This window comes from Cnephaeus nilssonii, assembly GCF_951640355.1.
Source record: "Cnephaeus nilssonii genome assembly, chromosome: 19".
Taxonomy (NCBI): domain Eukaryota; kingdom Metazoa; phylum Chordata; class Mammalia; order Chiroptera; family Vespertilionidae; genus Cnephaeus; species Cnephaeus nilssonii.
In genome coordinates, this window is record NC_137090.1 from 46,791,590 (window position 1) to 46,819,111 (window position 27,522).

The window sequence follows — 27,522 nt, forward strand, 5'->3', positions numbered from 1 at the left end:
AAACCCTCCAAGGCAAAACATCTCAATATCAGGTTCAGGTGCCTAGTGGGGCAGTGAGGCGGGACCACAGGAACCCCACCGTGGTGGGTCAAGCTAATTTCCTCATGGCTTCAAGTCCATCCTTTTATACTATTCTTTGAGATGCTGGACTTGGGATTCTGCAACCCACATCCCTGCTTTCCGGCCCGATAGGCTCTGCCCACAGTGAGTGCTAGAGGGAGCCTAGAGGCTGGAGGCGGAGGAAGTAGCTCATGTTTGGTTTACTTCCTGTTTATCTCTGTGGGCTTCCTGTGCCTGTCCTTTCCCCCTAGCAATGCTTCTTGTTCACTCAGGTAGTGTCAATTCCTTCAGAAGCATTTGAGGACAGCTTTTTGGTTTTCCCAACACGCACAGAATCAACCTCAGCCAAAACAGCCCCCTCCTCACTGCAGGAGCGCCATCCCCACGGGGGCTCTCCTCTGAGCTCAGGCACCACCGGCACCAGCTAAGGAGCATCCCACTCCCTCACCTGGGGAACCTGGGATTCAGCCCACACCCCCTCCAACTGTCTCACTTTTAGGTAGTCCAATAGCTTCCCTTTGTCCCATCCACCCCCAGCCTTGGAGGTGATACCTGCTTCCTGTGTTTTCAGTTACCTAGTTAATAATTATTTCTATTCAATTATCTCTAATAATATCACTGGTGTGACTTCTGTCTCCTGTCTGGACACAGCCTACTTTACCCACAGTTAGGTCCCAAGCATTGACAGTGGGAATTAGGGCTTGGGGCTTCCCAGCCTGAGCAGGGGCAAGTTCAGCCTTGAAGGACATAGTGAGACTTGTGGCAAATGAAGCTTAATTGCTGTACAATCTTGAGGGGTGGTTGCAGGGACTGCTTGCTAAACATTTCAATGTTTTTCCTTGCTGGCCAGAAGGGAGCTGTATGGAAGTATCCTCATCAGAGGTTTTCGAGAGAAGATGATCTTGTTAAAGTTTGCAGTGGGACTTTCTCTGGAATCCATGTGAAAGGGTATGGGCTCTGGGGTGACGGTGGGACCTGCGGCCGATGCCGAAAAAGCACTCCACACCGACAACATGGCCTCAGACTTCGTGTCCTTGAACACCATTTTGCCAGAGGTCTTGGATGACTTTTTCCTTTTCAGCTGGACGATGCTGGGCGTCTTGCTCGGCCTGTGAGTCCTTCGGCTTTCCTCCAGAGCCTGTGAGCATTCCAGTTCTCTAGCTTTGCTTTTCTCAATGAGTCTTTGCACCATCGGGGAGGTATATGTGACATAGGCCGGCCAGGGGTCTTGTTTTTCAAGCAGTTCCAGGGGAAGCCCGATGTTTTCTGTGAGTTCTACCAACAAAACAAAACAAAATTAGGCAATTTAGAGGTTCTCACAGACATTAATTCAATTCTTCAAAGAAGGAGAGTGTATAGGAAGTACATTTTGAATTTCCCTCAATCCTATAATAGCTGTCTCACACCTCTGTTAGGGGAAATAAAATCTAATCCAAAATTGGAAAGCAGAATGACATTCCATAGAGCATAGCAAGTAAAGAACAGCATGGTAATGGAGAGTAGGGAGCTTGGATCACCCAGGCTGGGTTTCAGATCTTTATATAAGATCAACTTGTTTAGCTCTGAACTTCTAATGTTTGACAATAAAAATGGTTACCATAGGCTACTGTAAGGATTAAATAATGTGATGTATTTAAGGGCTTGGAGCAGTGCAGTTCAGGGTATGAACATATGGGCTTCTCACTTCAACTGCTTCTCTGCCACCTTAATAGCTGTGAACCTCCAACAAGTGTTTTTATTTTGTCTCTTTTAAAAATTATATTTTTTAAAATATATTTTAATTTTAAAAAAATCTTTATTGTTGAGAGTATTACAGATGCCCCCTTTTTTACCCCATTACCCCTCTACCCAGTTCCCACCACACCCCAAGCCTTCACCACCCTATTGTTTGTGTCCATAGGTAGTACATATATGCATATAAGTTCTTTGGTTAATCTCTTCCCACCTCTCCTCCCCTCTTCCCTCTGAGATTTGTCAGTCTTTTTCATGTTTCCATGCCTCTGGTTCTATTTTACTCATTAGTTTATTTGTTCATTAGATTTCTTGTTCATTTATTTTGATTTTTAGATTCAATTATTGATAGATATGTATTTATTGATATTTTATTGTTCATATTTTTAATCTTTTTTTTCTACTTCCTAATTTCTTTTCTTTTGTTGCTTTTAAGATTCTCTCTTTATCTTAATGTTTGGCATTTTAATTATGATGTGTCTTGGTGTGGGCCTCTTTGGGTTCCTCTTGATTGGGATTCTCTGTGCTTCCTGGACTTGTAAGTCCATTTCTTTTACCAGGTAGGGGACATTTTCTGTCATTATTTCTTCAAATAGGTTTTCAATATCTTTCACTCTCTCTTCTCCTTCTGGCACCCCCATGGTGCTATTGTTGGTATGCTTGAATTTGTCCCAAAGGCTCCTTATACTATCTTCATTTTTTTAAATTCTTTTTTGTTTTTGCTCTTATGATTGGGTGTTTTTTGCTTCCTCTATACCAAATTGTTGATTTGATTTTCAGAATACTCTACTGTTGAATCTCTGTAAAGTATTCTCTATTTTAGTTAGTGTATGCTTAGTTTCTGACTGGTCCTTTTTCATGTCTTTAAAATTCTCACTAAGATCCTTGAAAGTCTCACTATCCCTTGAAACTCTCATTAAGATCCTTGAGAAAACTTATAACAATTGTTTTGAGCTTTGTCTAGTAATTTCCTTGCTTCCATTTCATTTAGTTATTTTTCTGGAGATTTCTTCTGTTCTTTAATTTGTGACATTTCTTTGTCTCTGCATTTTGGCTGCTTCCCCATATTCAGTTCTATGTATTAGGTAGAGCTGGTGTGTCTCCTGGAATTGATAGAGTGGCCTTGTGTTGTAGGTGTCCTGTAGGGCCCAGTGGCTCAGCCTCCTCAATCACCTGAGCTGAGCACTCTAGGTGCACCCCTGTGTGGGGTGTGTGGACAGTTTTGCTATAGTTGAGCCTTGATTGCTATTAGCGTCACTGGAAAGAATTGACCTCTAGGCCAAATGGCTGGGAGGACCAGCTTCAACTACAGTGGAAGACCTTCCATTCAGGAGACACCCTTATGGAGTAGGACTTGCTTGAGTGGGGCTTTTATTTCAGAGAGGAAAGGGGAGGGAGAGACAGAAACATTAATGATGAGAGAGAACCACTGATTAGCTGCCTCCTGCACACTCTCCATGGGTGATCCAGCCTTCAACTCCAGGCATGTGCCTTGACCAGGAATCGAACCATGACCTCCCAGTTCATAAGCCAATGCTCAACCACTGAGCCATACTGGTTGGGTTCAAACAAGTGTTTTAAACCTTTCTAAACCTTAGTTGCCGCGTGTAAAATGGTAATTCGCATAAGATCAACTTAGTGCTTTCTCTGGATTAAAAGAAATAATTTATGTAAGGCTTTAGCACCATACCTGTCCAGAGAACTTCTGGTTTTCTAGAATTCATTAGTTTATATGTTCAGTTTTGCCACCTCTGTGGCCTCTGAACAGTTAAAAGTAACATGGAGCATTTCTGTTCCCACCAGCCAATGCCCATTGAACAAGTTTCAAGTGGTTTATAACAAGTTTCCTAGGAGATGCTGATGATGTTGGTCAGGAGACCACACTTTGAAAACCTTCACTCTAGGAAAATGCTCAAACTTTCATGAGCACTAGAATTACCCAGAAAGCTAGTTAAAACACAGAAGGCTGGGTCCCACCCCAGTGGATCTGATTCATTAGGTCTGCTTTGGGAATCTGAGAATTTGCATTTCTGACTAACTCCCAGGTAATTTAGCTGGTCTGAGGACCATAATCTGAGAATCCCTAATTTAGACTGAATAATGATTCTAAACCTTTAGCTGACTTGCTCATGTGTGAAACACTCCCCTGAAATAACAATTCCCAGGTGTTCCACCCTTTATCTTTCTTTCAAAGGAAGCTTTGTGGAATACAAGTGAGTATGTTGTACACAGGAGAAGCCTCAAATTTCACTATCTTTATAAAGTAAATTATTTACAAATGTTAGCATGTTATTATAACAAAAGATAGCATCTTAGAGATTTATTCATACTCTTTTTTTTTTAAGCTAGCTTTTGTCAAACCTCTGATCCAGGCCTGACAGAGTCCCTTTTATTGTCTTAGTGAAAATCTTTCATGACAATACATTCTTTGGAGAATTCAGTGTCATTTTTCTAAAGCTAGGGAAGAAGTGATGCTCAAATAGGCCTCTAACCTTGAGAGTTTCACATAGTAAAAAAATTGGAAGTGAAAGCATCTTACTTCTTCTAAGACCTACCATGGGATCTCAGAATTTTAGTGCATCATTCCAAGTCCCTAGTAATATAGAGTATGACCCCAAGGGTCCCCTAGCCCACACCTGTCTACCTACATTGGAAGAGAATACTTGACTTATTTTTCATATTTGTAGAGCTGGTAGGAATGTGTTTTTACTTCACCTCATATGTACAGTAGGATTACTCAATCATGCCAGATGGTGAAAAAACTGTCTTGAGTTGGTGGTATTTGGGGAATTTTGGATAATTCCTTTTATCCTTCCCTCTAAGTTTCTAGTTAACGAACCCTGAAGCCTCAAAGAAGTCCAGTTATTAGTAAACTGTTTGTTTCAACATTAATCTATAATTGTATAAGTCACCATCTTGTTCAAAACCCTTCACCATACGTTTCTGGACCCTACAGCAGCCCTCTGGCCAATAGCACAATTCTAGAAAATGGCAAGTTTGTCTCCTACCTGCTGACCCAGGAACTAGGAAACTAGAAAATCAAAGGATCAAATGTTTGAGATAGCCTTAGAACGCATGGGGAGGACGTGTTTGAAAATAAAAGGAGACGAATAGTTGACATTAAGTATGAAGACAAGCTTTGGGCTTTGACAAAGATTCCATTCTCTCTGTAAATGAAATGCAGACCAGCAGTCTTCAGATAGAAATAGCCCTGATGAAAGGGCAGGAGGCACAACACTGATGTGGTTTTTTGTGTTTCTCCCTCAGACACAGGCCCATGATCCATCCACTGGGTTTTCAATCCCAACTCCTTCCCACCCCTACCCCATCCAATCTCTTATCCCACCATTTCCAGCACCCAGTCTGATATGCTGGATATGACCTAAATAAATTCAAAGGAGTGGCACTTGCATGGAACCTGACATGAATGTGTGACCTTGATCATGATCCTTCACTTCTTGGGACTTCTGTTATCAAACAAGGTGAGGATGAGGATAAATTCCTGTCCTGCTTCTCTCACAGAGGCACTGCTGTTATAATTAAATATCTGGAAATAAAAGTGTTCTAAACTAGCGATCCCTCAACTTTGCTGCACATTGGAATTACTAGGGAACCTTTAAAAATTCAAATGCCTGATTCCCACCCACAACATTGTGATTGCACTGGAATGGGATGCAACACAGGCATCAGAATTAAATTATTGATTCTAATGTGCAACAAAACTTGGGAACTGCTGTTTAGAATCCAAACCAAAAAACACTGAAGATTTATAGGATATTTGCTATTTAAGAAATGGGAAGCAGATCCAGATCATTCCAGTCTCCTGGCAGTTCTAAAACACTTTTTCATTCAAGAATGCTTTGTTTTATATATAGTCAGTACTGCATATCAGTAACCTTTAAATATTTAAGGTCCATGGAGCATTCCCACCACCACCTGCCTATTCTGGAATTGACTTAAATATAAAAGCCAGTACCTTAAAGCACTAAGCTAAGGACACTGTGGCTGTGAATGATATTCTCATGCAAAGCTCATCTCACCCTCTGTCTGTGGCCACAAGCTGCCTCCTTATCTCAGGAACCATCTTACAAAAGGACTTTGTGGTTTCCAAGGAGGACTGATGGACGAATGCACCAGCATAAGTCAACCCCACTCAAACCGTTAGCCCCAATAATGCTATGAAAGTGGTGCCATTTGCAATCTCATGATTGCAAGACATTATCTTAACCCAGTGTTTCCTAAGCTTGTCCCATAGAATGCAAGAATATTTCAAGATACTAATAGGTGTTAGATAAAGGGGAAAAACCATCCATGGCGAGGATTACCTTATATGACCACATTCATTGTTTAATCCAGGGCACTATCAACATAGTCTATGGTGTGGTAGGCTATAAGTTTAGCAGACCTGTCCTCAGTCAGGAAAGTTTAAAAACTGACATGTTAAACAAATTCCTTTAGTGCAGGGTTTCTCAGAGCTGGTACTATGTTGACTTGCTTTGTAATCTCCAAAAGTAGGTTGATTTATAGCAGATGAAAATGTAGCATCCCTAATCTCTTTTGACCAGGGGATCCTTCATTCAGTCATGCACTCATTCATGGAACAAGTAACCGTGAAAACGTTTGTGTGGATTTTGAGGTCTTTTCTCCAGCCCTCGTTTCCAAACTGTGAGCCCCAGAGAATGTTATGATATAGGAGGGTGGAAGGATGAACTTGCTCAGGGGGTAGCTGAGTCTTTGATGGCACACTTCCTCTGAAATCCATCTCAGAAGGTTGGTCCCTCAAAAGTGTCCATACCCAGAAGAACAAGCCAGCATGAGGCCTAGTGCTCTATCAGAAACCAGACTTATTTCCCTCTATTGGCCTCTCTCCTCTCTTCTCTACTCCAGTCTGCAGCTGCCTTGTCTTGCTGTGTCTTACCTCTCACTTTTTCCTCAGCCACACCTAAGAGTCTTGTCTTGCCCCAGAAGGACAACCACATTATCTGAAACAGGAAGCTGATGCAGTTTTGTTTCACTCTGACATGTTATCCTCCTCAACCTCTCATTTCCTCCCCTTCCCTATTTCTTTGTCTGCCCTCTGGCTGCTCCTCATTTATTTTTGGCTGAAGAGGAAGCTGCCACTTAGGCCAGAAGACTTTTCTCTAAGGTGCAGAGCAACATTGCTGGCATGAACCAGCCTGGTGCAGGGTCAGTGTGTTCTTCTTGGGGGTCTTCATTCCCAATGCCCCCTATCTTACAGGCTGCCCATATGCTCTGACCCCTGCATTTTAGGCCTAGGAAAGCACAGTGCTCACCACAGACTCCCCATCAGTCCCACTGTATCACACTTCTCTCCACCTCTTTACCTTGCCCCCAATCCCATAGAAGCTATGGAAACTCTTGCCATGGTCCCACCTCCACCTGAGGGCTCTGAGGGTGCTCACAGACAATGGTTTGGTGTGCCTTTAGCAGCACTGATGCTGGGAAGCACTGGAAACCTTAGAACTGCTTAGACAGAGGGAAATGGGGATGGAGAGGGGTAAATTGGTCTTTCAGAAAAGAAGAGTTCTCTGGCTCCTCCTTATGCAACCCTCTTCTCGTCCTCATTGCTGCCCTTCCCCAAACGCACGCACACTCCAAGGAGAGGAGGAACAAGCCCATTCTTGCACTCTGTTAAAAAGTCAAGTTGCACATGAAGGGCAGCTTTGGTAGTTGTGAGCATGTTCTAATACAGACCATGTCTCTTTCTTGGGGAGCAATTGTCTCTAACCACATCTGGGGCAGGGAGGTGGGAGTCTAGTCAGAAGTGCCATCTTCTCCTAGAGATCTGGTATCATCAATTCACCACTTATGGTGTGTGGGAGGGGCACACCCTCCTTGTGGAAATGCTTCTGTATGCTATATATTTTCTTGGAGAATTATGTGTATACCTTGAGAGATGCAACAGTGGAGAGAGAGTTCAAGTGTCTATGGCCATGCAACATCAATTCATTCATCCATTCATGCACACATTCAACAAATCTATATGGGGGGCGGGGGCTGCTCCCACACAAAACACATAATGAATTCTCCACACTCACCTCTTGCTTTGATCTCAAGCAAGAGGTGCTTCTCAATGTCAAGATTCCACAAAGCATGTTTGTTTCCCATACCAACAACTCAAACAAGAATAATCCATGTCATCTTGGTCATCAGAAAAAAAAGGAGATACACCCTTGTAATAGGTCAAAACAAGTCATATTAGTCACTCTGCAGACATGTATTGGTGTTCCCATGTGCCAGGCAGTGCAGCAGGTACTGGGGACATGGAGCAGGAGGAGGCAGAGCCTTGGTTCAAGGAGCTCACAGCCCCATGAAGGGACAGACACAGCCTGCATGGGGAGGATGTCAAGAAACAGGTTCAAGAAGAGAAGGCGGTGCTGATGAATCCTGAAGGACAAGGAGAATGATGGGCAGTGGGTGTTAAATGTCAGCCAGCCTCAGTGTTTTCAGATCCTGAGTGAAGTCCTTCTCTGCTCAGTGGCCACATTTTCATCCACATTTTCAACCCAAATCACATGGGTTGTTTCCCAACAGTATATTTTCTGAATCTGAACTGAAATGTTGAGTGGGCTGAATAAATGCTTTACAAATTCACCACAGGAAAAAGTACTGAGCATCGTATACCTATCAAGTACGAATATGAATTTAATTTTATACTGATCCAAGGAATATTAAATCATAAATATTAAAATTCCCATTTTAAGATATAATATGAAGATCCATTAGGCACAAAGCATATGGCCATATGACCTATAGATCAAGTTTAAAGTTTAAAATGAATATTTCAGAACAGACAAATAGGCACGATTGGAGGAGAGCCCCTCAGCCTGTCCTCCTGTGGACAGTTTGGGGAGCAATTTGCTCTAATGGCCGACAAGTAGGAAAGATATAGAGAAACAGGCATTGAGAATTGGCCCTGCAGCCCCACATTGAGGAAACTGGACATGACAGATGTTAGGCGACGTATGCTCAGAGGCCCTCCCTCTGCCGACAGCTGGCTCCTGAGCAATGAGCTCATGAAAGTGCATGGCCTCTCATGTCTAATCCATCAGGAAAAGGAAGTCCTGCTCCCTGGAACAATGGGGGCATTGTGCACCTAGAGAAGCTTGGGGAGACCGACAGGCATTTCCCAGGACTTGCCTCAACCAATGGACCAGGCCACCCCTCCTTTAAAATGCTCAAAGCACTAGCGACTCAGGTCAGTGTCTGTTTTGAAGAAGGTGATTTACATTTGAGGCTTTGCCTAGAAGCAAAGAACTAAAGTAGCTGCCTTCTACAGGATTCAGTTGTTCCATCAGCCTATTGACACCATATCCTCAGTCAAACAGTTACCCAAGTTGATGCCCAACTGCGAGAAAATCCATGCATTGCACATTGCGCCCAACTCTTGGTTAGTAAATATCCTTCAAATATCTATAATAATCTATAATAATAAAAGCATAACATTCTAATTAGACCGGACAGCCAAACGTCCTTCTGCACAAAGCTGCAGCGGCTCTCATGCCTTTACTTCTTGGCATGTCCTGTTGCCTATGTCCTCAATTCTCTTCCGTCTCCCCACTTCTAAGGAACTGCATGTCCTCCAAAACCCAGACTGCAGCTCAGCTACTCGGAAACCTTTCCTAAATCTCTCCCCAAAAGATGCTGTTCTTCCTTGTGCTCTCAGAGGAAGACAATCATAACCCTAGCATAAGTAGCATTCCACATTATGTTAAGAAAATTGTCAGGGAACAGAAAGTGTGGGATTTGCTTGGAGTTTTGAGTAAACTGTTAAACTGCATCCAAAATGAAAAGCTAAGGATAAAAAACTGCTATTTGGAGACACTACTACTACCTCCATGCATCCCTGAGACTTTCTGCCAAGAATGCTTTGTCAGATCATCACTAAAGAGACTCCCTCCCCTTGGTCCCCACAGGTGTCTCAAGGGAGTGCTATTTGCCCCCTCACAGCCTACAAGTTTCTGGACCCCAGATGGCACTTGCCCCCTGTCTTCCCACTGCCATTCTCAAACCATTTTTCTTCCTGCTTCTTTGAAGCTCATGCCACCCACTCATCCACCTGGTTGCTGCCAGCTTCTGCCCTCTGGTTCTGACCCTCAGTCACTGACAATTTTACCTCCTGGACACGGGCTTCCTTTTCACTTTTACTCCGACCAGCATCGGTGGTTTCATCACCATCTCATAAACGATTCATACAAATTCTTAGCCAACCTTCCTTGACCTACTCACTTCCATTAAAATGGAGACAATATACCAACTAATACACGGCTTCCTCTCAGTCTCTGCCACCCATTCCTGTAGTTAGTCCATTTTTCTCATCATTACCAATAACTGCATATATACACAGTCTCAGCTGTGAGCACCCCATTCTCTTACCTCCTCTATCCTTCCAGCTTACTCCCTCAAGCAGCTCCCAATCTAGCAATTCCTCTATTTCAACCCACTAATTCTACCTTCCTCTCTCAGTCACTCCTTCATGCCCTCATTTCCTACTTTATCCTATTTAAATTCCATGGTCTCTCCTTATAATCTCTTGCAAATGATCTTCACCCCCATATCCCGCCCCTACCATATTTGCATGACCAAGTCCAGTACTTGTGAAACCCAACTGTTGGGCTCTCCTGAGTGTGAAATCTCAGCAGCTGACCCTGCTGGGAGAAAAATGCACCCATACTGTGGTCTCACAGAGAATGATAATAACTACAGTTCCTGTGGCATGTACTATGTACTGGGTACAGTCTAAGCACCTCACCTATATTAACTAACTTAATCCTCACCAAAACCTTATGTATTAGATGCTATGTTATCATAATTTTATAAGAAAGGAGACTAAAGTCCATAGGAATGTTCAATAGCACATCCAACAGCACTCAAGGTTTTCACTCAGGCTGTCTAGCTACAGAATCCTTTTGTTTCATGCTCCTCTATCTCAACACAGCTAGCCCAGCCTACTATCCCCCTTTCCAAGTCTATTCACTTTCCCACTCCCTAAAAACCACCTCAGCACCTCCTTCTCCCTCTCACTCTCAGCTGATATCCTTGCCTCAATCACCTTGGGGAAAAATTCAAGAATTCATCAGGAACTCCCATATCTCTTCCCACCACCACACTGCCTTCCTTCCCACCATGATGTGCTTATTCTTATCAAAGAATGTTTCTCTATTGCAACTCAGGCCCCTCCAAGAGGCAATGGCCCTGGATATAGTAGACCACTCTCATGTTCTTCAAACATTTTTCTACTTGTTTCCAGACACCACTCAGACCTATGTTCCTCCCATGTCACTCACTGCTCTTCTTCTCAGTCTCTGTTGATGATTCCTGAGCTCCTTTTTTTTTTTTTTAATTTCCACCAGCCCCCAGGGTGACATCAGTCAATTCTATGGCTTTACATCTCATCTATTTGGCAAATCTTTTTTTTTTAAATATATATTTTATTGATTTTTTACAGAGATGAAGGGAGAAGGATAGAGAGTTAGAAACATCAATGAGAGAGAAACATCGATCAGCTGCCTCCTGCACACCTCCTACAGGGGATGTGCCCGCAACCAAGGTATATGCCCCTGACCAGAATCAAACCTGGAACCTTTCAGTCCACAGGCTGATGCTCTATCCACTGAGCCAAACCAGTTAGGGCTATTTGGCAAATCTTAATTCTAGCCTGATCCTTTCCCCAAAGTCCAAACTTGACCTTACTCCCTAATATCTTGACCTTACTCCCTAATATCTTCCTTTCCAGTGTTTTCCATTTCAGAGAGAGATGCCATCATTCAGCAAATTGCCTCATTCAAAAATCTAAGTTGTCTTTGATTTCTCTTGCATCTTCACTAATTACAGTCAATCCATTATATTCCCCCCACTTCCCTCTACCATTATTTAACTTCTCTACGTCCCCAGTCTTATCCAAGACATCAACATCTGCTCATTGGACTACCAAAGACCTGCTAAGTGGTCTTACTTCCACTTTTTTTCTCTTTCAATGCCTTCTCCACAGAACACCCAGAGTGATAACTTTTAAACATAAATCAAATTAAATCCTCCTGCTGCCAACACTCTGCAGGCTTCCCGTTCCATTTAAGACACAATGCAAATTCCTTACTTTGGCCTACAAAGCCAGCCAAGGAGTTGAGCGGCTCCTGTCTGTCCTTGTAGCCTCAGTTGGTGCCACTCCCATCACTCACTGCACCAGCCTCCTTGGTCTTTTTTGCCTTCTCACACAAACCAAGTTTGTTCCCATGTTAGGGACCTTCTTCAGTAGGTCCCTCTGCCTGGATGTGCTTTCCCCTTACCTTTGCATGGATGGTTCCTTCTTGTAAGTCAGCCTGAATGTGAACTCTTCAGTGAGGCCTTCCATGACTGCCTAAAGCAGCCACCAGTCGCTACCACATCTTTTATTTTAATTCTCTGCATAGCACTATTCCTGCTGGCATTCCTTACCATTGTCTCGTTTGTTTATTTACTCTTAACCAACTAGAAAGTAAGAACAGGGATCTCATTGATCACATTCACTGCTCTGTCCTCAGGCACTTGAATCAGAACCATTAGATTGAACAGGTGTTACTGCAATTGCCAGAGCAACTTCCCCTGGGATTGCCAAGGGTTGCTGGGAATCCAAACTTCAGGCACCCACACACTTGCACAGGGAACCATAGACTAGCTGGCTGACAGTAGCCACTAGTGATGAAGGTCAACTGGCAGAGGTGGGTGTTATCCTAATAAACATGAAAAAGAAATATAACTAATGGGGTGGCCTGGATTCAAATCCTAGCACTGTCACTTACTGCTTTTAAGTGGGTAAATCTCTCTCTCTCTTTCCCTGCCTCCCCCGCTTCCTCCATTCCTCCCTCCATCCCTCTCGGATTTAACTTTCCCATCTGTAACATGGGAATGACATGCCTCCTTTGCAGGAAGACTGTGAAGATTGAATGAATAAGACCCTGCCTGTGAAGTGCCCAGAAGAGTAACAACAGTATAGGGACTTAGATCCACAACAGTCAAGGATCACAAGTGAAGTGCAGCCCCGTCTGATACAGAAAGTTCCTGGGGCCTAAATGTACCAAATTCAAACTCCGCTTTTCTTCTGAACCTCCGTGTCCATTCTCACTGGTCCAGTATGTGCTCCATTCCCACAGACATGGCCAGGTCTTACCACCATCAGATGCAGTGCCCGGGGTACCTGCCACTTGCTATTAGTGGGCATGCTTGCCTCTTCACAAACGTGTTTTCTTCCCTCGGAATGACTGTAAATGTAGACGTGTGGCCCTGCTCTCCAGGCCCTTTCTCTCTCTTTCCAGAACTGCTCCTATGACTCTCCTTAGGGGAGGCCGGCCAGCCCTCTAGGTAGGCTTATCCATAGGGCCCCTGGCCCCCCTGGGCCCCCCCCCCTGCACCGTGCGTCATCTACTTAAGACCACACATCCCACTATTACTTGCTTGGTCTCTCCCTCTCTCTCCCAAACTATTTCTTAAGGATTGAAGTAAGATAATTAAATTCCCGCCACAAGTTGTCTACTTTGAGGACTAATTATGGTCCAAACCAAGGCCAGACTGACTTGCCTGGTTCTGATCTCCTCTAGTGCTCACTTCTGGCTGGAAGCTTTGATAGGTCCCTGGTGAAGCTCATTTCACTATGTTTCTGAGAAACAGAATGAAGGAGGTAAATTGGCAAAATATAAATATAATGTAACCATTATGGATTGTTTTGTGGGAAATTGACAAATATATAGGAAACTATTGCCTATGGTTTCAAGAGAAAATAACAATTACCAATTCCCCCTGGAGGTCAAGAAAGAGGCCTTTTGAAATTGAGGAGAGATATTCAGTATATTCTAGGCACAAATATACTTAAGTGGTATACAGTGAAACATAACTGCTAACCACGTAGAAAATATGTGTGGGTAACATGCCAGGAGATTTTGAAGTCCTGACAAAAGGAGTGTTTCTTGAGTCAGAAGTCCAATCAAACAACAGGGGCTGTGATGTGTCTCATTGGCACAACCGTGAGATGCACAGAATCCTTGTAAATCTGGGAATGGCCCTTCACAGAGTGTGTCATATCGCATGGCTGCTCTCGCCCCAGTAAAGATCTGGCCTTTAGCGTCCACCTCACCTCTGTGTGGCATGGCAGAAAACTAGCTCGCTCGTTGCTGCTCTTACGGTGTTTCTGTAATGTAATTACATATGTAGTTCAATATCTCAAGAGGGCAACTGGTAAGAGAACTAGCCAAAGTTCTTAATAAAGAAAAGCTGCAAATTAAATAATTGTTTGGACTTTGGAGGAAAGTGTAGCATAAAATTAAGAGCATGTGTTCCATACAGGCCAACTGCTTCTTAGCTGTTGGAGTGGAGATGTGGAGTGGAGATGAGATGCTTAAACTTTTGAAGTCTTATTGTTCCCATCTGCAAAATAGGGACAATAACAAGAACTATACGTGGGTTGCTCTGAGGATTTTTGTCATGAAATAATTCACATAAGACATTGGGCACAGGGCCTGGGTGTGTGGTGAGAGCCCATTGGTTGAACTGCTGTCAACATTAGCATGTAGGACTGTGGTATCCTCCACAATGCCAAACAGCCAGTCCAACTTGCAGGCTGGAGCAATTAGTAACAGAATGCATCCCATCAAAAACAGGTCAATAAGTGAAGATCAGGAAAGAGACTGGAACAGCAGGAGGTCAGAAGATGGACTTGGGGGACCCTGCAACACAAATGCTACCACACTGCTGCCCCCACATCTCACTACCCCACCCTGTCCGCCCCATTTTGCAGACCCAAACAGCCCTCTTTATACCACTTATCCTTCTGCTCACAAAGGAGACCCTCTGCAGAGCATTCTTGACCTTGAGTAGTTCTGAGGCATCTGTGTTCACTTGTAGACATGTGTCCACATGCACATGTACACACAGAGCCCTGAGTGGGACATATGAATGTTCTCTGGGATGACCCACACACTCAGCATGCAGATATATGCACACATGCATGTGCACAAACCCACTCACACACACACCCTGTGTGACTAACTCGAGTCAGCAGCCATGTCTTCCATGCAGCCTCCAGTGTTGACACCCCCGTCCTGGCTGAGTTCTATGTCCCCTCTGCAGCCTGCTCTGAAATGACTTAATGAGTGACACTGGGCCAAGAAATCTCGCCAAATTCCTACTGGGAATAATCTGGAGACTGAGGAATGCAGGCAGTGTTAAAGGGGACATGGGGTGGAGACGGGACTTAGAGTCGGGGAGAATTGCTTTTGTAATCCAGCTTCACCTTTTTATGTCTAATCTTAAGCCAGTTCTTAAACTTTCTGAACTTCAGTTTTCTCATATCCAGGATGAGAAACATCCTGCCTCAATAGATGTTATGATGATCCAATTAATTCAGATAAAAGTACTTCATGATTGCCCTGGCTGGGGGGCTCAGTTGGATGGAGCATCATCTTGTGCACCAAAAGGTTGCAGGTTCGATTCCAGGTCAGGGCACATACCTAGGTAGCAGGTTCAATCTCAAGCAATCGATGTTTCTCTGAGAAGTCTCCAAGATGCTAGGACAATAAAGCTCCAAGGAGTGGACACAGAACTCGCTCCCTCTGCCCGTCATGGCCACTGGCTGGTCAGAACTGCAGGGCAGCCAGCCCGCAGGCTGCACAGGCTCCACAGCAGCTGGGCTCCCGGCCCCTCAAGGAGGCAGCCTCCAAGATGGCCCTATTAGTCCACCTCCTGGTGCCCACATGCTGATGAAAAGTTCCCCTTGAGCAGCAGCTCACTTCTAACAAACAGAATACGCAAAGTGACAGGATGCTACTTCTGAGATTAGGTTACAGAAGTTTGGCTTCCATCTTGAACTCTCTCTCTCCCCCATCTCATTCATTCTGTGGGAAGCTATATGATGAGCTTCCCTCTAGAGAAGCCGGCATGCCAGGGGACTGAGTGAGGTTTCCAGACAACAGCCAGGATCGGAGGCCCTTAATGGAGCAGGCTGTGAGGACTTGATCTCGCCGATAATTATGTGTGTGGAGTGGAGCCTCCTGCCGCTGAGCCTCCAGGTGGGACCACAGCCCCAGCCAGAACCATGCCCGTCCCTCCTGCAGACAGAGGCACAGAGCAAGTCGCACCCAGATTCCAGGCACAGAGAAACTAGGACAAACGTTTGCTTCAAGCAACTGGTGTGGGGTAATTCGTTACACAAGACCCTTACCCGCCATTCAGAGGAAACTCCTGAATGAGGCTGCACAGCAGAGGGCTTGCATTCCACCAGCCGTGGGAGCCCCTCCACTGAGTAACCACTCCTCTCACCCACCCCCACTCCCCACTCCTCCCGCCCCATCTCTACGGGACAAAACAGGTATTTCCAGCCTGGCTTTCTATCCCTCGTGTCATTAGACCTCCCTGGGCCTCAGTTTCCTCCTGGGTAGAAATGGGGATTCGGGTTTGCCACCCTCAGCTCCATCCGGCTCTGCCCTCCTGGCACAGCAGGCCCCAGAAACCGGATGCACTCACATTGCCAGGACCCACCAAAGGAATCCCTCAGGAGCCCAGCTCCTGGGTTTATACTGCAGAGAAAACGCTGCAAGCCCGACCGTCAGAACTGGGCTGGCTTTTGCTCCCCACCGCATTTCAAGAGGAAAGCTGATTTTTGCTCGGAAGGGTGGGAAATGCGAAAGCGCAGTGAGCGTTCTGAGCGGGGCCCACGGAGCCGGGCTCACAGTGTCTCCATCCACCACATGGAATTCCAGACACTGAAGGCGCCCAGCGGGCCCGCTTCCACTGCCCGCCAGCTGCCATAGACCCGGGTCTGTCCGTGCAGCTGCAGCATGGAGCCAGAAATCTGGAAGAATTTAACACCCTGCCGGTTCAGACACAGGAAAACATTGTTCCAAGTAAACACTGGAATCCTCCTCATCACCCAGGAATGTGCAGCCAGCAGGGTTGAGATCAGCAGCGGCTCTGCCTGGGCTGCGGCCTGGGAGGGCCGGGGACTCCAGAGCTGCTTTCTGGCTGAGGCGCGGTTGAGGATGGGAGGTCAGCACCTGGGCTTTTCCCCTTACAGCTACGGAACCCACAGGAGCCCACAGGACCCAGCCTGCATGCAGAAGCCGCATGGTCCCTGACCCTGGGAAAACAGGGGGCACGTCCCTGTAGAGCTGAGCAGGTCAGGACGTCTGGGACTTTGGGCTCCTGGGCCTGTGGCAGGCTGTGAAAGAAGCACTTTTCCTGCAGGAAGAAAGGGGCTCTGTGCACTGGGAGGGCGCAGGGCCTGCACCAGAAGACGTGTGCGCGATGGGCTGTGGCCACCAGCAGTCACGGAGCCTTGAGGGAGACCTAACTCACTCCACCTCTCAGAAGCCAGGGGCCAGGCCCCAGCGGTTTCCTCCGCCCGGAGAGCAGAGAGCAGCACTTGACTCATCAGGGGCCACGCGATGGGTCCAGGAAAAAGGTTACCCCTCAAATCGCTGTGTCATTGTGTTCCTCTGCCTAAACCCCCCCGCACAAAAAGCTGCAGGCATGAGCTGAATTGTTAAAGGACTCCTACAGTCAAAACAAAACCCTGCAGGTTAGAAAGGGCTCCCCAAGAATGCAGAGTCCACAGGTGGCTGCTTGGCCACAGGAGCTCCAAGCAGAGCCCTGCAGGGCTGCCCAGGAGCAAATCCAGGGACAGCCTTTCTCTGACTCAGCACAGCTCTCACCTCAGCATCAGCCCTTAGGGGTCCACAGAGGTGCATTTAATTCCCTCATTTTTATGCAGATTTATCAAGTGCCTCCTAAGAACCAGGAAAGCCAGAGGGACATCATCCCTCCTCTCAGGGAGCATGGGATCTGGACAGGGGTCCTCAGGGTGGTCTGGGGACCAGCAGCAGCAGCATCAGGGCAGCGTGTTAGAAATGCATTTTCTCTGGTCCCACCCTGGCCTACATCAGACACTCTGAGGTGGGCCCAGGGGCTGTATTTTAATATGCCCTCTTGGTGATGCTGATGCCTTTGAAAGTTTGAGAAGGAAGTTTAAGAATCACCCAATCTTATCTGTGTTCTCCTCACCAGAGAACAGAAAAGCAGAAAGGTTAATGGTTTGCTTCAGGCACGTCATAGAAACGGTGCGTTAATATGCTCCTAGATTCAGAACAGCTGTGCCAAACTGTGATGTCACTGGAAACACTGATTCCAGTTTCAGAAACACTTCTTCATGTTGGACACCTTTTACTGGTGGTTTCTAAGCAATCAAACAAGTGGGATGTCTTTCAACTTGTGCCTCGTGGCTTCGTTTGAAGGCCACTTTGAGAAGACTGTTGTCTTTGGGGTGTCCTCCTCACCTAAATCTTGGTGGGCATCAAGGAGATTATAATACTAGACTTTCTGAGTTGATTTTTAAATGAAAGTACCAACCGGTGAAGTAAAATCTCAGTTGTCCATTCAGCAAATGTCTTCCATGTTGCCAAACCCAATTACCTACTTTGCATTTACCACCCAGCTTGTCTGGCCTATTGCAGCTATGGAACCTCCGGCCACTCTCCAAACCCCTCTTCCCCCAGCTCCATCCCTCCCCCTCTGCCTGGGGTCACCACCTCACTGTCTTCTCTTTCAGGCTCTTTGCTGGTTCCTGCTCCTCTGCTCCACTTCAGTCCTGGGTGCCCGTCTCTTCCCCAGGGCATACCCTCTCAGGGTGACCTCATTACTGTGCCACGCTCCCACATGTGTCTCCAGCCATGGACTCTTATCTGAACTCCAGGCTTACATAACAAATTCCCAATGGGATAGCTCTGCTTGGATGCTGACAGTGCCTCATAACTACTCTATTCCACATACACACACACTCCACACCTGCTCCTTCATTGGTCTCCCACGTTTTATTAAACAGCACAACAACACACCATTTGCCAAAAGAAATAGGAATCTCTTTCAACTTTCCTTCATCCTCAAAATCCAATTTATCATCAAGCCACATCAACTCAGCCTGCAGAAATACAGTATCTTAAATCTATCATCTTCTCTACATTCTCCTCTGATGACAACTGCTACTACTACTGCTAAAAGCTCATAGCATGGGTGCCCATGTTTTACATGTATTAACTTGCTGAGCCTTCCCAATACACCCATGAGTTAAGTGCTACTTTGAGCCCCTCTTACAGAGGGTAAAATTGAGGCAAATGGAGTTTCAGTGACTTGCTCAAAGCCATACATCTCTTGTGGTGAAGCCAGGGTTGGTTGTGGGCACCTGGCACCAGAACCCATGTGACTAGACTCCATGGCCAACACATAGAGTGCACACAGGAGGAGGGAGAGGGTTGTAGGGAGAAGTTAGTTTGTAAACAAAGGTGGAAGTCAATCTAAGAAGGTCCCGCCTTGGTGTGCTGTGCTCCCTGTTTCCTCACCTGGAGCATTCATGCTGAAGAGTTACCTTCAGCTGGAGCACTGTGGTGACTGTTGAATGGCTTTAAGCAGGGAGCAGCATTGTCAGCTTTGGCTTTTAGAAAAATACCCATGGCAGAGACCTATAGCTATCCACCAAGGACTTGTACCTCCTGTCCTTTGTGTCAATTTGATGCTGGAAATCAATTGCCCAGCCAATAATTCTATTTCCCCCACTTTGTATCTAGGAAGTCTTGTTTCTGAGTTCTGGCAATCTGCAGACCTTGCTCCAATGTGACCCTTCATTCTCTTTCTCTGTTCATAAACTTGAAGTAAAGGAATCCAAGTTCCCAGGAGATAGAACCACACAATGGAAGGAACCTGGATCACTGAACCAACACATGGCAGTTGACCACAAAACTCCCAATTGAATTATACTTCTATTGTGTGAAGTCCCTGATATGTGGACAGTTATTTGTTACAGCATCCTGGGATACCTTAATAACCCCTATGGCCTTGCTATAATAATGGACTGGAGGCCAACAAGGTTGGAGGATAAAAGTCAATAAATACAGTAAATAAGCTCCTTGTCAACTAGGGGAAAATATAAGAGAAACTGAACCAAATTAATGGCAGTGAAAATGAACATAGGGGAACAGAATGCAATCACAACTAACTATAGGGATGGAAGAGAGATGGGGTCTAGGATGATACTCGGGTCTCTGAGATGGGTGATGGAGAAGAGCAACAGAGAAGATCCATTGTGGGAAAAGAGTGCTTAGTTTCACTTGAGGCATTGTAGAAAATCCAGGAAGTGTGCCCAATGAGCAATTGGTCATATGAATTTGGTATCCAAGGAAATGGCCATGGTTATAGGAATAGGTTTGGTTAATAATGAGGACAAAGATTATCATATACCTCCTTTGCTTAAAATGAGTTGAGAAAGGGACTGATACTTGAACCATGACTGGGTGGAATCCACCAGAGAGAAGGATGTGGTATAATAAAATTATTTTAAAAAATTGTTCTGTCTTTGCTCTCTTCCTGGCACAGAGCTCCTAAAACCTTGGAGACATATGTCTTTTGTAGGTTAATGATATGGCCATGGAAGACCCCTGGATAGCTTCAAATGAGGCCCATGGCCAGAAAGACTAGCTGTGTGATTCAAGGGCCCGGACTTTCGGCCCCATCCCAACCACCATGGAGGGGAAGGGATGGAGACTGAGTCACTCACCAGTGGTCAATGATCTGATCCATTGTGGCTACATAATGAACCTCTATAAAATCCCTGTAAACTGGGGTTCAGGGAGCTCCCTGGTGTGTGGACACATGGCTGTGCTGGGAAGGTGGCATGCCTGAATGGGCATAGAAGCTCGGTGCCAGCCTGTGTCTTCCATGCGGCTGTTCCTGACTTGCAGCATTTATAATAAGTTGGTGAACCTAAGCAAAGCATTGTCCTGAGCTCTGTGAGTCATTCTACCAAATGATCACACCAGAGGAAGGGGTCATGGGAACCCCTGAATTTATAGCCAATTAGAAGAACGGGTGGCCTCTGGAACTTTAAACTAGTGTCTGAAGTGAGGGCAGTCTTATGGGACAAAGCCCCTAACCTTTGTGGGGTCTATGCTAACTTTGCATTGTTAGTGTCATATTTGAATTGAATCCTAGGACACCCCATTAGTGTTTGATAATCGAAGACTTGGGTGGTGTGTGAAACATCACACATTTGGTGTCAGAAAAAAAGACATCACAGGGATGGACATGTCAACGGCCACAGGAATGTCAAGAGACTCAAGGACTAAATGAGCCCATTGGAGGTGACACTAGAAATGCATTTAGGAGGGTAATTCCATTAAATGAGAGGATAAACACCAGCCTTTGACACACTGTGGAGATCATGGGGAGGGAGGAAATGAGGGCCATGTCTGTAACAACAGATCCTAATGGAGGCCTGGCCAGCCCTGCTCAAGGAACAGATGCTCCATCTCATTCATTCCTTACTGGAACCTATGAGAGTGCCACCATTCTGTAGCGAGGGAAACAGCCTCAAAAAACTCAAGCAATGTTTTCAAAGTCCTACATTTATCAGATGGTGATGTTAAAATTCAAAACCAAGTCAGTGTGATTCTAAACCCACTGTCCTTCACTGGTACTCTATGATTGTATGTGTAGAAACCCAAACAAATATGTACGCAAGCTATAAGAAATAGCGAGTTTAGCCAAGTTTCTGACATAACAGCAAACAAAAATAATTTGCATTTCTAAATATCAGACATAGACATAAAATAAAATATCTAAAAATGATACAAATGCTTCAAAAATATCAAAGTTAAGAATGAGTCTAACAAAAGATGTACAAATCTAAATAAATGGAGAAATGTACCATGTTTATTGTAAAAATGTCAATTCTCCTAAAATTGAGCCATAGATTCGATATAATCTTAAGCAAAATTCCAACAGTATTGTTAGTAGAAACTGACAAGCTGATTTTAAGTTTTATATGGAAATAAAAAGAGGTAAGAATAGAGAAGGCAATCTTGAAGATGAACAAACTTGAAGAACATATTACGTTAGTTTTAAAAATGCATAAACCCCAAATCAGTCAAAACAGTGCAGAACTGGCGTAACCACTGATAAACAGACACATAGCATAGACCAGAAAGCTCAGAGAAGTTTCCTTATGGCTCAGCAGAGTGGTGAGGGAAGGAAGGTATTGAAAATACTGGATTATGTGAATACCCGCATGGAAAAATAATTACATCTAATTCCTTCCCTCTCAAAAGATGCAAGAAATCAAGTCCAGGTGGGTTGTACTTGTAATGTTTGCAATGGTAGAACTAAACAGCAAAGCCTCTAGGAGATAGCAAAGGGAAATATCTCCCCACCAGCAGGGCAGAAGGATATTTCTTAAAGTTAAGAATTTCTGTTCACTGAGAGATACCATTAAGAAAATGAAAAGGCAAGCCTCAGTACGGGAGAAGATTTTTGTACTCTAATAACCAAAAAGGGCTTGTATACGGAATATATTTAAAATTTTTAAAAAACCTACAATCAAGTTTTAAAAGACCAAAAAATAAAAAAAATGGTCAAGACATGAATAGGTTCATCACAAAAGATGATATCAAAATGGTAAAATAAACAAATGAAAAGATACTCAACCTCTAGGGAATATGCATTATAACCACAATGAGATACCGCCATTAGAATGGCTAATTTTTTAAAATTAACAATGTCAAGTGGAGAGAAGATATACAGCGATGAGAATGCCCATGAGACTGCCCGTGGGAACATAAATTGAAAATTTTGACATCATCTACTAAGGATAAACTTATACCCACTCTATGTACAAGCAGTTCCACACCCAGGTCAGATATGTGTGACATGAAAATGCATGGTCAAGAATGTCTATAACCGCACTACTTATAATAGCCCCAAACTGGAAATGACCCAAATATCTACATGGAGTGAACTGGACAGTGGGCTGGAATAGAATGGACAGTGGCATATTCATTCAATGGAATACATTATAGCAATGAATATAAATAAGCTATACCTATGTGTAACCACAATGAATCTCACAAACATAATCTTGAGTGAAAGAAGTCAGGCAAACTATAGTAATTGGGGCTACATTTCTTCAGTGTAAAGCAAGGGTGGGAATACCACAAATTTCAGAGAGTAGTTACCTCTGAGGCTTAGATAAGAGGTAAGTAGTGGGAGGACCTGGGGGAACTCGGGGGTTAGCAGTGCCCTATTTCTTGACTTGAGGGATTATTACCAGGTGGCCATTTTTGCTAAATCACAAAAATGTAAGCTGTATGTCTTTGTGCACTTGATGTAATTTTGCATTTAAAAATCTTTTCTAAGATGTAAGGGTGGTAGGGCTAGACAAGGGGGTGGAAAGGGTGGGAAGGAATAAAGTAAAAAGTGCTAAAAGTATGGAAATGGAAGATTGTGTAGAATTGTTTGGCTGTTACTGATAAGCTAACCACTGTTACCATGATTTTAGGGTTACCAGTGCGGGAGGGGGCGGTGAGTGTGGTGTGTGTGTGTATATGTGGTGTGTATGTCTGAGTGTGGGTGTGTATGTGTGAGGGAATGAGGGTATGTATATGAGAGGGTGTGGGTATGCATACAATGCATGCGAGTATATGGGAATGGATGGGTAGATGTGGGTGTGAATGGTTGTAGGTATGTGTGTGTGGGTGTGTGGTGTATGTGTTTGGGTGAGTATGTGGGTATGTATGGGTATATTGGGTATGGGTGTGAGTGTGTGGGTGTTGGGTGAGTGTGTGTAGGTGTATGTTTAGGTGGGTGTGTGGGGATGGGTGTGTGTGTGTGTGAGAGAGAAAGAGAGACTCTCTTTAGCATCAGTGAGGAAACTTGGATTGAGGTGGGGGAAGAAGAGACAAAAGATCGGAGTGTAGTGGAAAACCAAGGGGCAATGGGGTGGGGAGGCTTAGAGCCTTCCAGTGTGAGTGGACCAATGGGCCGCAGGGCCTGGCTGGAGATGAACACAGTGTCTGATATGCACTTGCAGGCAGCCTGCACCTCTCAGGGGCCTGGCCATCAGCCCGTGGCTTTGGGCTGTAATTAACAAATTGGCCCTTGTCTCTCTAAGGCCAAAAGCAAGTCTCTAAACCCAGAATAAAATCATTCTTTCCTATGTTTCTAAAAACCTTAAGAATTACAAAGGTAAAATGAACATTTATTTTAGAAAGAAACAATGGAAATTGAAAATCAAAGTAGGCCAAGTATTTTCCAGGCAGCCAGCCTGACCTCCTAGCACACATTCTAGTGTCTGGTTTCAACTCACTGTAATTTAACAAACTTTTATTCCTTTCTCATTGATTCTATAGCACATTCCAAACAGCTGCACCCATGGTGAGCCATGGATTCACTGCCTACCTTCTCCCTCCACAGCAGACTCCCCACCAGGCCATGTACTGGACTTGAGGTTGGCCCATTCAACTTAAAATAGCTGGTGGAGAAGTCTGAGCTGAGATGCATAAGCTGACTGAAGTTTGAACAGTGAAGGGCCAAGTCAGGAGCAGACAAATCAATATTGAAGGTCAAACACTCAATAAAGTCAGAACTCAGACGGGGCCAGGGACCATTTGAGAATATGTCATGGGAGTTCAAGTGTGGACCTTGGTATCAGATGATGCTAGGTTCAAGTCCTGGTTCTGGCATTAGCCAGCTGTGTAACTCTGGGCTAGTTACTGACCTCTCCTCACCTCATTTTTCTCTGGTAAAGTGGGGATTGGATGGGCAGGGGAGTAGGCATGGGCATGGGGATGGGCATAGGATAGGGGATGGACATGGTAGTGGGGATGGGAACAGACATGGGGTTGGACATGAGCATGGGGATGGGCATAGGAATGGGGATGGAAAGGGGGTGGGCACAAGGATGCAGATGGCGATGAGGATGGGCTTGGGGAGGGTGAGGAGACGGGTTTGGGAACAGGAATGGGCATGGACATGGGCATGGGCAGGGGTGAAGACTCATGTGCTAGGCAAGCTTTCAAGTGCGACTGATACATCCATATCCCAATGGGTCCTGAGCCTGTAAAAGGCAGAGACTTAGCCCTGGCGGGAGTCCCATGAGGAAGTGAACATACACGGGTGCATGGGTGTCTGCCTTTTCTAAGCTGGCTTATTCTGTCGGCTCCTTTGCTGGTGGAGTCCATTCCCGACTGTGACAGCCCCGGGTGCTGGGGTCTCAGCTCTCTCCAAGCCTGGTACCAGTCCTGGGATGAGAGCGGTTGGGCTGATACCCATTTTCCACTCCTGACCCCACACTCCTCCAGCCTCTCCCATACAGCCTCACTCCCGGCCTCCTCTCCAGCATTGCCAAGTGTCCCTCTCCACTGTCCCCTCCCTTTCTGCTTTCAATTATTCCCAAGTCTCCCGCTCCTCTGAAAAATTCTTTCCTTGACCCCAAGCTTCCTGACTTCTATTTTTCTCCTTTTCTACCAAAACTCCCAGGGAGTGGCCTGGGCCAGCTGCTGCTCTTTCCACACTCCCCAGGGCCTCACAGCCTCGTGTCCGTCCTCGACTCTGACTGTCACTGCGGGAGGAGCAGAAGGCACAGCCAGCAGGGGCCTCTGGAAAGTGTGGGCATGCCGGCACACACATACAGAGACACACACACACAAACACAAAGGCGCACACACACAAATACACATAAACACCGGTGTACATCCAGAGACACGCCACACAGGCACACAGATACATAAACACATGGGTACACGCATGCACACAAACAGAGATACACACACTCACACATGCACAGAGATACACACAGATACACACAGAAATACACATAGACACTAACACACATATACATTCAGGCACACATAGAAATACACAAATACACATAGGACCTTACACACAAACATGCACACACAGGCACTCAGACATACACAGAAACACATGTTCACATGTGTACATGAACATGCATGCACATGTGCACACATGGAAATACACACAGAGATACAATCACATACACACAGTGACAAACACAGCGAAACAGACATACACATGCACCGACATACAAACACATAAGCTCACACAGACACATCAGAAACATACACACTCACCCATCCGATATGGCAGCCAGGGGGGCCCTTAGTTCAAGGAGATGAGAAGGGAGCTGCAGGCCACCCCCCCTCAGCCTGAGGACTCCAGACCCCCGATGGCGGCAGCAGGAGGGTGAAGTGAGGGTGCTAGAGCTGCCCCACAGGGCAGATCCGGGTTTCTGGGGCCCGAAAGTTCTGCAACTAGAGCACTTAGAAGACGTCAAGAGAGTGAAGTGCTTGTCAGGAGGCTTGGAGGGAGACTGTGACCCTGAGACCCAGAAGGTCAACAAAACACACACACACACACATGTGCACACACACACGCACAGGCATACACACATGCACAGGCACACACACGCACAGACATACACACATGCACAGGCACACACACATGCACAGACATACACACGCACAGACATACACATATGCACAGGCACACAGAAACAGGAGCCTCCACCCCTGCCAGCATGAAGCAGATCGAATCTGAACCCAGGAACTCCAGCTTCCCATGTGCTTGCCCTTCCTCGCCTTTCTGCTTCTCTCATGCTGACTCAATGGAGCGCAAACAAGTGCCAAACCAGAGCTGCCAGCACAGAGTGGCCTCCGGGTCTCTGGACGCAGGAACACCACCCTGGGTGGTACCTGGGGCTGGCAGAGCGGAGAGGAGAGCACCTCCTCACCCATAAATAAGACTCCTGCCCTCTCCTCACTCCGCAGGGCCTGCATTGATCATAAGGTTTATGAACTGTTCTTATTTACTGACATTTTTTTAAAAATATATTTTATTAATTTCAGAGAGAAAGGGAGAGAGAGAGTGAGAGAGAGAGGAATATCAATGATGAGAGTGAATCATTGATCAGCTGTTCACATGTGCACATGAGCATACATGCCCCCTACTGGGGATTGAGCCCACAACTTAGGCATGTGCCCTTGACCGGAATCGAACCCAGGACCCCCCCAGTCCTCAGGCCGATGCTCTATCCACTGAGCCAAACCAGCTAGGGCTACTGACACTTTTTATTCTCTGTTCTTATATATGCTTAAATAAGCAACTTGAATATTCATTATTACATTTTAAACTCTGCTGTCTGTGTGGCTGTTGACCATCCTCCCAACAGCTTCCTAACAGAACAGAAAAGGCACTTACCTGCTCGCTCACTTCTTCCTGGTGCTCAGCTCTGCCTGGACACCAGGCATCACAGGGGGGACTCAACTCGCCCCTCACCCCCACCATCCAGGAGGAAGCATGGGTATGTTACGTGTGTGTTTGTTCCTGCGAGTAGAGTTGTCACTCTGACTGCACTGTGGGGTCACCTGACTGTTCCTAAAAGCCAAGCCTTCTGCAGACAGCTCATCAGAATCGGGGAGCTGAAGCCTGGCCGTGGGATGTTTCGAGGTTCCAGGGGCTGTGCCAGTAGAATCGGGACCACCGACGCTCATGCCGGGCTCCGCAGTCCTCAGCCAGCAGAAGGCTGTGAAGGGCACGGCCTCCTGGCCCTGGGCTCTGCATTTTTACCTTCGCCCTGTGCTCCCGCCCAGCCCACTACCTGACAGGTTCTGAGGTTCCCCAGGCGTCCCTTACCTGAGAGGTTTCTGAGGTTCCCCATGCTTCCTTCAGTCTTGGTGGTTCCTCCAGGCGCTTATGTTTTGTCTGGAACGGTTCCGGTGTCCTTGATCCCACGTCCCCCTTGGTCAGTTTCTTTGCTGCTGCCAGCCATGCTCTCTCTGCCACCACAGGTGGTCCAGGAGCCTGAGTCCCGGCAAATGGGGGCATTGTGACATCAGCAGTTGCCAT

The 27,522-nt window shown here is 45.8% G+C and overlaps 1 protein-coding gene across 1 annotated transcript; it reads right to left on the reverse strand.

The window, feature by feature from the left end:
* Positions 1 to 886: 886 nt before the first annotated feature.
* On the reverse strand, positions 887 to 27,522 carry CDRT4 (CMT1A duplicated region transcript 4; the record flags this gene model as incomplete). The annotated part of the gene is made up of 3 exons (XM_079799106.1): positions 887 to 1,335; positions 6,710 to 6,773; positions 27,310 to 27,522. 3 exons carry the CDS (start codon positions 27,520 to 27,522, stop codon positions 887 to 889), a joined length of 726 nt encoding a protein of 241 aa, XP_079655232.1.